We start from the raw sequence: 12,691 nt of genomic DNA, 5'->3' as shown, positions 1-12,691 counted from the left end.
TATTAAATTTTGTTAGGAAAGTTTGGTAGAAACTCACTAAAAACCAATGACATGTTCTGGCATGAAATCAAACACGTTACACGTGGATTGGTCGGAGATGTCTGAATTCACAGTGTTAGTAGTTAGGGTAGCAGCATCCGAGAAAAGTAATTCCAAAGCAAGAATATATTGTTCAATACTTCCGATTTTAGTAACTGCATGCGCAACTCCTACGTCTTTACTTTACTCATCATCCATGTCAAGATATATATCAAAGGTAGAAAGAAAAATGGAAATGAATAAGAAGTAGGGAAATTCTTTAAATTGTTACCTTTTCTTTGTTATGTTTTTTTTTTCCTTTCAAAAATGCCATTAGATTTAAAAATTCGAAAATTAGAATTATAAAGAACTATTATTAAAGTTTAAATTATTTTTTACAAAATATTACCGTGATCCAAGAAGAAGTACACATCAAAATAGGTTAGATTCTAGAATGAGTTGCTCTTAGCTGATCGTAGCCTAAATCTCCTCTGATCCCTTCGCTTAGATTTGTATGGTTCTCGACGCCTTTTATGTTTTTTCTTTTTCTGTTTCATTAAATAATTAAAATAAACGATCGTGGGTTTGATCGTTTTTCCTTTTCTTCTTTTTATTGTTACCTTTTTAATCGTCCTTTCGCTTTCAAGGACAAAAACAATGGACGAAACCAAAAAATGTATCATTAAGTTTTAAATAGAAGCTATGTGTATGCGTTGCCTTCTGGTCTGTATTTGTAATGTGGTTGATGTGGGCACTGGTCAGTTCTCTATAATCGTCCAATGATCTTAATCAACAATAATTGTTACAAAAGTAATAAACCAATACAATAATGTCAGTAAAGTTTTTTTTTTAATATAATTTCGTTAATAATGTCACTAAAGTTGCAGAGCAACCAAGATGATGTTCATATCAAATAAATAATTGTCGTATGGAAAAACTTATTACTAGTATTAGTGTATGTATATATATATATATATATATATATGCGTGAGTGTTGTTGTGGGGAATCTGCAAAGGAAGATACAAAGGTGGCTGGCTGCTTTATTTTTTTCTGCCTTTTGTTTTGTTGTCGAAGTGCCTCGAAGCCACATGTAATCCCACATGCTTCTTACCTCCTTTTTTTTTTGGTTTTTCTGATACATATATCTCATCTATTTCTTTAACATGTTTTAGTCTTTTTAGTTTCTAGTTTAAAATTTAGAATCAACTGCAAACAATTCATAACATTTATGGAGTTATGCAGTGTATAATATCATTGAAATGATAGAATAATACTATATTAGTTGAAACAGCAAAATATATGACGCATACCGTAACATTGAGATTCACATTCATGATTATATATATATGACTTAGGTGTTGAACCGATGTAAATATTTTCTTTTGTTGTTGTTACCAAGATGTAATACGCACAACAACGACATCAAAACTATAAATTTGGTCAGATTTTTGCCTTTTAAAATCTATAACCTCATTATATTTTAATTTTTCTAAAACCATAGTAAAGAAAAGAAGTTTTGTTCAACAGTTCTTATTATAATCGAATAACTAGAAATTGATTGCGTTAAGTTTATAAGAACCAAAAACTTAAAAAAAAAAAAAAATCTACATCCGTTTGAAACCTATAGTCTATAGAAAAACTTAAATCAGAAAAAGTGATATATATTTGATGATTTATATTCTCTTTAAGAAAGAGAGATTGAAGCTACATCTTGCATGCAATTTCTTTCCCTTTCTGTGTCAACTTTTGCCGGCCACTCGGCGAATATCCCTGTTTGTACTTCTACTCGTCTTTAAGCCCTTCAATCCTATCCAAAATCCCATTACGCTCATCTTTCTACAGTCTTAAGTTAACTATTCAACCTCGAAACATTTCTATTTCTGGCTTCTTTTTTCTTTTTTTCTTTTTCTTTTAGGAATGAATATTCCATGAGATTCGCAGAAGTTTATGCATCATTCACATCTGCGCTTTTAAGTCATATATTTGGGCCTACATGTAAGAATTAGGCCCATTAACAAGTTTTATCTTCGCGCACCGTCTGAGGAGGTGTGTGGGAAACAACAATGCTGATATTGGAGAAGTTTAACTTTTCCTCCTAGGATGACACGTAAATATCCACGTGGTGACACGTGTTAATCAACATGGTAAAACACTGAAAGTTTGTAAAAGATATGATGAGCTTATAGCCAGCCAATAGGATGATAACAAAACTAGTAACTAAAACTATATATCAAACGAGTCAGCGACACGAAGTACTAAGGAAAAATGACAAAACTATTGGTCTCGTGTCTTGTTTTGAGCGCGTTATTGGTTTTGAGCCACTGCACTGATTCGGAGAGTGAAGTCATCGTCAAAGACGGCCACCGCGTTGTCGTGGTGGAGTACGACAGAGACGGCAAAACCAACACTAGAGTCTCGATTCAACCGCCGGGAAAACAAGAAGAGAAGAGAAGAGACAAAGGAGAAGTACTGTTTGGGAATGCGAAGAGGGAAACGTCGTCGTCTCATTCAGAAGAGAAGGAGCGTGAACACCACGTGTCTCCAGGGGAACTCGTATGCGATGCTCTCGGTAAGTGTAAGCACAAGATGGCGACTGTGTTGGGGAGATTCAAGGACCTAACGCCTGGTGACGAACTATTCGATGAAAGGCCCAAAGAGACCGTCGCACGTGCGGCACGTGACGTGGAAAAGAAAGCTCGTGAAGTGGGGGAACCGGTGAATGAAAGGGCCACAAAGAAGACTCATAAGTCCCAAAACGTTTGGGAGGAGGCAAAGATCGCGGTGAGGGGGATAGGTACTAAGGTTGGGAAGGCGCTTGGGCTGACGAAGATTGGGAGCGTGGTAGGTCTAGTGGGGATCGCGGCGGCGTACGGGATGTGCGTGTGGGTGACGTTCGTGTCGGGCTACGTGTTGGGGTCGGTTCTTGGGAGGCAGCAATATGATGTGGTGCAGAGCAAGATGTATCCGGTGTACTTCAAGGCAGTCTCTGTAGGAATCCTGATTGCGTTGTTAGGACACGTCATCAGCCGGCGCCGGAAGGTTTTTACCGATGCGGTGGATATGTGGCAAGCCGTTAACCTCTTGTCGTCGATCTTGATGGTCGAAGCTAATGCCTCATTTGTTGACCCACGAGTCACCAAGGTTATATGCTCTAATTCCTTGTTTTTGGTTTTTAGTTTTTTACAATAAAAATGAAAATTTCGTATTTTAAAATATGTTACAAGCAATTAGTCTTCGCTGATGATGGGATGCTTAAAAATAGCATGAGTTTGATGTATTAGATTTTGATAAAATTGGTTTAATGTGAATGAAACTATTATTAGGTTTTATGCAACATAATATTGATTTTTGTGTTGTGCAACAGGCAATGTTTGAGCGGATAAAAGCTGAAAAAGAAGATGGAAGAGGACTTGACACGTCAGAGTCACAGTCAAGTGAAACAGCGGCCAAAACCATCGGTAAGAAGATTAGAGAGAAGATGGACGAGGATGGGGTGAAGCAGCGACTGAAAAAGCTGAGTGAGAGGCATTGTAGATTAAATGCGTACTCATCGCGGCTAAATTTACTAACTCTCATATCTCTCACTTGGCACTTTGTGTATCTCGGCCATCGACTAAACCTTACTTGATGAGGGATCAAGCCATCGATACATTTAGTCGGTTTTGTATTGGCTGGTTAAATGTTTCATGTTTGCTTTACATAATATCTCTCTCCATGTTTTGAATATCCCTTGGACCCTTGGTAATTGGTAGAATGAAAGGAGAGTGTACCTGGAAGGACTTAATTATTAGGCCTTCCCAGTTCCCATCACTTCCTAGATTCTTGTTTTTGGTGCAATTGGAGCAACAAGTTCAAAACATCTAGATTCTTGTTTTTGTTGTATGATGATGCATGTAAAGTAATCTCGGATTCTTAATGTAAAATAGGTTTTTAATAACTAAAATACTTTTTGTAGATTCCCAATTTTTTTTTTACTTAAGAAACCAATACTGTGCTAGCATAATTACTATTTGATTACATAATTTTTCTTATATACTTTCTGTTATTAGTCATAATCTAAATAAAAACGAAATCTTTAGTTTTTATAACCTGTATATATAAATATTATTGTAATAATCTTCAATGAATCTTATAAATTCATTTCCTTATAAATGAACCATGTAGAATAATGAAGTGAAGGGCATAAAATTTAATATATTAATAATATTGGAAATCAATACTAGAAATAGATTTAAGTAAAAGTTTTCAATTTAGTGTGCCTATATATACATACTTGGAGCAAACATTGCATTTAGATAATATAAGATAACAAAGATAAATATTTAGATATTTTCCTTTATAAAAAAGGACTTAAAATATACATGTAAATAGAAAGGTCACTAATTTATGAAAAAAAACAATTATGACAGAAAATAGTAATTACATAACAAAATTTGTCTTTTCTGGTCAAACTATTAATTAAGACTGTTGCAAATTAAAATGAAACTTATTTAACAATAATTTGACAGTTACAAAGACATAAGTTTTGGAAAATAATAAAATATTTATTAATATTATATATACATTTGACTTATTTAAATAAAAGACCAATAGTTTAGCATTTAAATAAATAAATTATAATTGTCTTCATTAGTTTTTCAATACGGTAAAAAAATAAGACTTTACTATTTTGTTTGCATCGTGCAATGTTGAGAATCATTTTTTATCGATTTAAATAGTTTATTTATAGAATTGGGTAAAATCGATTTGACTGACAATCTTTTTTTTTTTTTTTTTTTGTGAAAACAAAATAATTATAATTTTCTACACTACAATATAATCGATCAATAATCGTAGAAGATAATAGAGAATATATTTTTTCTTGGTAAGAAATAAGACAAATGATTTCCTATCAAATATAAAGCATTAGGTTGACTGAAAAAGATTAGAAATAAAAGTAGAATAGCAAACATATAAGGAAGAAAATCTTCGGAAATATATAAGAAATCTGTTCGAGGGAGGTATTGAACTTAACATTTTAAAGGATTTTAAAGTATTCTTAAAATACTCTGTTATTCAATTAAGAATTTTAAAAAATCTTATGAAATCCTATGTTATTCAACTAAGATTTTTATAAAATTCTTTAAAATAATTCAGAATCTCTTGTTATTCAATCAATAATTTATAAAACCAACTTAAAATCTCTTGTTATTCAAAATATCACAACTTTTTTTAGAATACTACTTTGAATGATTCTAAGAGACTTTTTCTTTGCTTTTTAGTTAAAAAATACTCCTCTCAAAATCATACCCTTTGAGGTGGAATTTTAAAAGATTTCATTAAAAACAAAACAAAAAAAAACAGTCCTAAAACCACCACCATCTCTGTTCTGTAAGCTTTCTCCGCAGATAACTCCGGCAACTCTCCGCAGACCATCTCTGTTCGTAGAAACACATTCATGATGATAGGTCACAATTATGGGATAATCAAGTGTTTAACAATGAAAATTAGAACAGAACACAAGTAACTTATGACAATTTTCTCTCATGTCCGATTACACAATAGAGAATGCTGAAACTATTTAATACTGAAACTATGGCCACGTCATCTTCTTCCACAAGTTGTATCTCATCACACGACATTTTTTTGTTTCACGTTTGTTTCTTTTTTTTTTCTTCCATTCATGTTTGCTTCTCTCTTTCTATCATTTTCTTCTGCTGTTTTGGTTATTGTCTATAGAGAACCATTGAAATATGGGATCACGTGGATTTTTTCTTACAACACACACACAAACCTACTAAGCCCAACTTCCTTATTGACTTATTCCTTCTTCTCCTCATGTGTCTTCCACCTTCTTCTTCTCCTTTTTGCTCATCTTCTTCCTTTGTTCTTCATCTCACTTAAAGCTTCTTTTTCTTTCTTGCATAATTTAGGCTCTATGGTGGTGTCTCGACAAATTTACGGCTTCATCTCCCACAACTTCTTTCTTTCTTTTTTGACAGATTTTTTTTTTTTTTTGTATTGCAAAATATTTTAAAATCACACAAAGTTTACCAATAAAATCTCACATAATCTTATAAAATCACAGATTTCATTTTCTAAAAAGAAAAATAAAAAAAAATCTAAAATACAATCAAATCTCTAAAAATCTCTGAAATCTTTCAAAATTCTAAAATATTAAAATCCTACCAAATCCTTAAAACATCAAGTTGAATACCCCTCTTCATAAACCAAATACATATCAATCAAGATCACACGAAGACCAAAGAGATTTATATAATTCTCCAAATCCTTCTTAAGAATGCAAAAGCAAATCATAGAACATAAATTTCAACACCATTAAACCAAACCATCTTAATCTGAAAACAATTTAAAACGATGACATTAATAAAGATAAGATAAGAAATTATTATTTGATAAGGCTATTCTCTCTTGATGATAGGGGCTCCTGCTTCCACAGCCTTGATTCTCTCTCTGATGGCTTTGAGCTTCTTGTCAACTACCTCGGCTGCTTTGGCCAGTTCCTCAGAACAATCAGTATCAGTGGTTAGATCACTAGTCGAAGCCATTATCCCAAGTTTCATCGCACGAGTATACCACTTCTCTTTCTCCAACTTTTTCTCAGCCTCCTGGATCATCTTCTTCATGAGATCCTTCTGGTCCATCATGTATTTGGTCTGTTTCTCCACCGGAAGCTCGCTTAACCTGTCAAGAAGAGAACGAACCTCGTTAACGTTTGGCCAGAGCTCAGGACCATCCTTGTACTCGCTGTAAATGATGGCACAAGCGGGTAAACCACATAGAATGGTCAATTCATTGATCTTTTTCAATAAACCATCTTTGCGTTTTCGAAATGTAACACGCCGAGTGGCGTTGTCAGCAATCAATTGGTGTGTCACTTTTCTTCTACCCATGGTGAAAAACAAAAAAATGAAGAAGGCGAGGAGGATTTGTGTGGTTTCAGAGACTAGATGGGTAAAATGTTATATAGAGTTTCTAACTTTGATTTTTTTTTGGACTAGGTCCACAAAAGGTGTTACAACAAATTATAGAAAGATACTTTTTGATATAAAAACAATTTATAGAAAGGTTGTTACAGAAAAATACAAATAAGTTTTAAGGAAAAATATAGCTATAAAAAGAGGTTTCTAAATAAGAAGATTTATATCAAAAGAAGTTTTCATTTTATTATGTGTCATTTGTTGGTTGGTCAAGTGAACCTGTAAAAAAGGAAGGTGATATTTGCCTATTAATGTCCCATATATGTTTTACCATGTTAAAAAAGTTTTATATCTTACAATCGACCAATCGGAAGAGCCTCTGATGAGTTGTAATGTGAAAAAACATTACAACATATTTTCATAAATTTCATGTGTAAAAACAGCTATTATTATCTATCTATTATACTGACGACAAAAAAATACTTTATCATAAATTGCATGTGTAAATGACACATGTCTAAACATTTTCATTGGTAATCACAAAAGCCTATATATGGTCTATGGACGAACAAAGAAAAGTTAAAACAAAAAGAAACAAAATTAAAGAGACTTATGAATAATTAAATAAAAAGAAAAATCTGTGAAAAGTTATGTAATTAAATTATGCTTTACATAATTATTCAGACGCGTACCTTAGATTTTTTTCTTCAATTACATAATTTGTATTAACTATTTTCTTCCATTATTAGTCATAAGAGTCTCTTACATTACTAGTTCAACGTTGCTATTGTTTGACGAAAAATACTTAGGTTGACTTTTAGGGATGAGTCTTTGTATTCACCTCTTCCCTTCTCAACCAATAATAATGTTATATCTAATATTTTATTTTTTTAATTAAATTAAAAAGCAAAACAAATTAAGAAAACAAATTATGTATATTTTTATTTAAAGAAAATTAAATATCGGCTTGGTTTAGATTTTACAATTAAACGAGGTTATATATCACTTTGGGTTTATAAATGAGAATTAAGATTTAGATTTTATAATTAAAACAAAATTATATGTCGGTTTGGATTTACAAATGAGGTGGTTAGAGTTTAGATTTTACAATTAGAACAACATTATATATCGGTTTGGGTTTACAAATAAGATGGTTAGGGTTTAGATTTTACAATTAGAACGAAATTATATGTCGGTTTGGATTTACAAATGAGGTGGTTAGGGTTTAGATTTTACAATTAGAACAACATTATATATTAGTTTGAGTTTACAAATAAGATGGTTAGAGTTTAGATTTTACAATTAGAACAAAATTATATGTCGGTTTGAGTTTACAAATGAAGTGGTTAGGGCTTAGATTTTACAATTAGAACAAAATTATAGTTCGGTTTGGGTTTACAAATGAGATGGTTAGGATTTAAATTTTACAATTAGAACGAAATTATAGGTCGGTTTAGGTTTACAAATGAGATGGTTAGGGTTTAGATTTAACAATTAGAACGAAATTATATGTCGATTTGGGTTTACAAATGAGATGGTTAAGGTTTAGATTTTACAATTAGAACGAAATTATGTGTCGGTTTGAGTTTATAAAAGAGCGATTTAAGTTTCTACTTTTATAATAATGTATACATATTTTATTTCTTTATTTTATAAATGGGTGTATGAAGAGGTTCACGTGTATATTAGGCTTATGTGCTTATTGACTCAATTTTTTTGACTATTATATATCATTGACTCTTATTGATAAAATAATAGTTTTATACACATGTAAAATGAAATACGTGTTTTACAACACATCATAACCTCCTCTAATTGGTCTAATGTAAAAGAAAAAAGGTCAAACCTTTTTTACTATGGTAAAAGTAAAACATATATGGGAACAATAATAGGCATACACGATTTTTCCCACACAAAAAAAAAATGAAGGCAAACATTATTTGCTCAAAAACAAAAAAGGCTTTTGTGATTAGTGATGGCAAGTCAAAATTTTGACTGACATATAAGCCATTTATCATAATGTGGAATGTAATAACTAGACTGCGAGCCATTGAAAATCTGTGGAAATATGAAAAAGGTTAGATTAATGAACGTACCGTCCCACCGAAGGAGTCCTAAAACATCTGCAAGCTATTCTGACCGATTTGGTAGATCTTTTCCCTTCTACTGTCGTTAACAATGAAAAAACATAAGACAAACTTAGATCTCCATTTAGTGTTATAAGTTTATGTAAGAGTGTTTCATATGGTTTCATATGAAACACTCTTACATAAACTACACACTGAACTTGAGCTTTAGATCTCCATTTATCATAAACTAGTATTCAATGATGATTTTTCACAAGTGTAGTAGTATCAACTGAAAAAATCATCTAAAGCTCAAGTTCAGAAAATATTTGCACCACAGCAAACATGATAAAGAGTTCGGACAAGTTAGCCCATATTACGGCCCCTTTTAATTTCTAAATAATTTGGGGTCAAAAGTCTCAATGTTTGAGACGTGAGGTGTAGTGGTGTACACAAATCGCGTTCACCAACAACAGAAAAATCTACAATCAACAATGCAAACGCAATCACAAAGTACGAATCAATCAGCACTTCACCAGTATACGTAATTTTCTTGCCAACATAATTTATGCATGCGAGGTTTCTAAATAACGATAATCGTCACAACAGATTGATTTTGAATAGTCTATGTGTATCTTTTAGACATGAAAGACAAAGTAACAGTCAAATTTGTTTTTTTTTTTTCTTTTTTTCGTTTTCCAAAGCTGATAAGGTTTTTCCCTTCAAAATAAAATAAGAATTAATCAATGTTTGATTAGACAACTTTATCCAAACAAATAAAAACTAGGACCGCAGAGGCATATACAAATGCAGAAGCAAAGATACCAATTCTTCTTATATCTATTTTTGATCTGAATGTGAGAGAATATAATTTTGTGAAGCAAATTACATTCACATTTCACTACCTTGCAAATTGCATGTAGAAGACAGAAGAAATAAATTGACAGCTAATCCGACTGATAAGAAATATTTTTTTCTCATGAAAACGAGACATCAAGACAAGCGTCCGAAAGAGAAGGCATGCAATAACAAATTTTGCAAATTACAAATCAAGATTTATTTTTAAAAGTTATTTGTATAGTCTCAGCATATAATCGTTATGTGGGTTTATTAGTTGAGATTGCATTCAAGAATCGTATTTATCAGTTTGTCTCTACTCTCCACTACCTATATCTCCACTACTTATATGGCTATATCTACAGAAGATTTGTTTTTCTTTATAAATTCTATAATCCTAATCCACAATTTGAATCTGGATTTTTTAAATTTCTTCGCTTCTTCTTCTGAATCTCCTCTTTGAGAGACGTTAAAGACTCATTCAAAGGTAAATCTCATTGCTTAGTGAATTTAGTTCATCAAGTGACACTTATATTGTATATAGAGTTAACCACGAGAGTTTGATGCATTTAACCATGAGTGTTTGGTACTTTAGTTCATCGATTGATTCTTTAGACTGTATATAGAATTGGTTTAGTTATTTTTGTATAATTTTTTTAGTTATAACTTCATGAAATTTGATATAGTTATTCAATTTATATATAGGGTATTTTAGTTATATATGGATATTTTGGTTCTTAATGGGTAAAAAATACTTATACTGAACCGAACCCAAAATATATCAGATATATTTCGGTATTCCAAAAAAATACCCGAATCGACCCGAACCCGAAAAAATCCGAACCGAACCCAAAATTTTTATAATACCTATATGATTCTATAAATTATAAACCCGAATTACCCGAAATCCAAATTACCCGAACCGAACCTGAACCGATACCCGAATGCCCACCACTAGCACGAAGATTGTACAATTGACACGTTCAGCTACAACTACTACACAAAAATTATAAGGAAATGGATACATCTACTACATCTAAAGCTAGACGACACTAATTATCTATATAAGATCCGGAAAAAAAAAGAATACGGATCAATCTGTCAGTGGTCTGAACCATTTGAAAGCCATCCTAATTTATGCATGTAAGCTTCTTCATTGCAAAGTTAGCACAACAAAAAAATTGCATATCCGGAAGCTCTTGTAACAGTTTGTTTTCAACTTTTGTCCTCGGGAGTTGGGACACTGACACAGCTAATTTAATGTTAACCACATAAATAAGTCAAAAATGATTAATTAACAAACAGTAAACACTAGAAAATATCTAAACGAAAAGATACAAAAGCCGACGAACTTAGAACCTATTACCTATCAGGATTTTCGTCCCACATAGATTATTTGGTCCGGACGTAAACAATAGATTTTGTTTTTATTTTTTTGGTAGAACACTAGATTTTGTTTGTCGGGCAACACATGGTCCATGGATAATATGTTTACCTTAGAAGTAGAATCTAGAAAGAAAGTGACATCTGAAACAAGGAGACAAAACTATTGAAACTTGATTACACACTGAACTGAACGGCCAACAAATCATTTAATAAGAAAACGCGACTGAAAACGCGACTTGATTACACACTGAACTTTGCTTTTGCCTGTACCGGGTTTTGGAGGTTCTCATACCTCTGGGGCAATCAGGAAGTAGTAGTCATTCTAATTCCTTGTATCGGATTTGGAGAAGCTACATTAAAAAGTATGTGGCCTTGGCAGGTCATAGTATTTTTAAGATTGAATGTATCCTTTCAGGTTCTTGGTTTTCAAGACTCTCGTCTTGTCCAGCGTGTGACCACCCTTTTCAGGGACCTTTGGCGCACGTACGGAATCCAAACACCGCGTTCGTTCCTTTGCAACGTTTGCGGCAATGGTTATCAAGGTGGCTGACTATGAGACAGTGGTCGGTCATCCTTCACCATGAGTGGTCTCACTTTGTGTGGCAACTCTTTACCTTTAGGACTTGTTGTCCTCTTTATGTCTCTTGTCACTTTTATGGTTTCAAGTCAAGCTTTATAGCTTGTTTTATGTACGATTTAAGATCATTGTTTGTAGTTTATTTTGTCCTCCTGTGTAAGTTTATTGGTGTATTTAGCTCTTTTTCAAAAAAATCTTGTAAACCTTTAATCTAATATAATGGAGTGTTTAATGGAAAAAAAAAAAACGCCACTAAAAACAATAGAAAAGAGAGTAGAAGCTGACTTCTTCGCAAAACCTTAATAATATCAAAATTCAAAATAATAAATTTCAACTTTTAATTAAATGACAATTTAGGGGCCCAATGTTTAATACATCTTATGTGACGTAGTAAATCTTTTTACTGATTAACAGTAAAAAATGGCTTACAAAGTTGTTTAAAATATTAAACAATCTTTGATTTCCACTAATTATTTTCTCGACTCATATACTTAATTTCTAACAAAAAATAATTAACGAAAAGTAATGAAGGAAATCTACATCTAATCATAGAATGCGTATCCAAACTAGCATTTTAAGTAATTTATGTAAAATTCATAAATCTTATATTATTTAATCATGGATTTTAAAAATTCTAATAAAATTCACTGTTATTGAACTAGTTATTTTAAAATCTATCATCAATACATTGTTATTGAAAACAGCTTGTGGATTTGATTTTGAAGGATTTGAGAGGATTTTTTTCATTAAAAATATTAAAATCCAAATATCATTTCATTGAAAATATTGAAATCCAAATCTTATGGTTTTATTTGAAATTAGAAAGAATTTTACAGTAATTTACATTAATTTCACTAAAATCATCAAAATCAGATAAAAATTCATG

General features: G+C 31.9%; 2 protein-coding genes across 2 annotated transcripts; one reads left to right on the top strand and one right to left on the bottom strand.

Annotated features, from left to right (window-relative positions):
- The first annotated feature begins 2,222 nt into the window (after positions 1-2,222).
- LOC104740962 (uncharacterized) lies at positions 2,223-3,975 on the top strand. Its single transcript, XM_010461713.3, has 2 exons — positions 2,223-3,160; positions 3,384-3,975. Exons 1-2 carry the CDS (start codon positions 2,285-2,287, stop codon positions 3,645-3,647), a joined length of 1,140 nt encoding a protein of 379 aa, XP_010460015.1. The 5' UTR covers positions 2,223-2,284; the 3' UTR covers positions 3,648-3,975.
- Positions 3,976-6,269: 2,294 nt separating this feature from the next.
- LOC104740961 (agamous-like MADS-box protein AGL80) lies at positions 6,270-7,043 on the bottom strand. The gene has a single exon (XM_010461712.3). The coding sequence runs from the start codon at positions 6,910-6,912 to the stop codon at positions 6,421-6,423; it is 492 nt and encodes a 163-aa protein (XP_010460014.1). The 5' UTR covers positions 6,913-7,043; the 3' UTR covers positions 6,270-6,420.
- Positions 7,044-12,691: the final 5,648 nt, after the last annotated feature.

Source organism: Camelina sativa, chromosome 14 (genome assembly GCF_030686135.1).
Source record: "Camelina sativa cultivar CO46 ecotype springtype chromosome 14, ASM3068613v1".
NCBI lineage: Eukaryota > Viridiplantae > Streptophyta > Magnoliopsida > Brassicales > Brassicaceae > Camelina > Camelina sativa.
The sequence above is the reverse complement of the archived record's forward strand: the minus strand, read 5'-3'. Positions and strand labels throughout refer to the sequence as shown.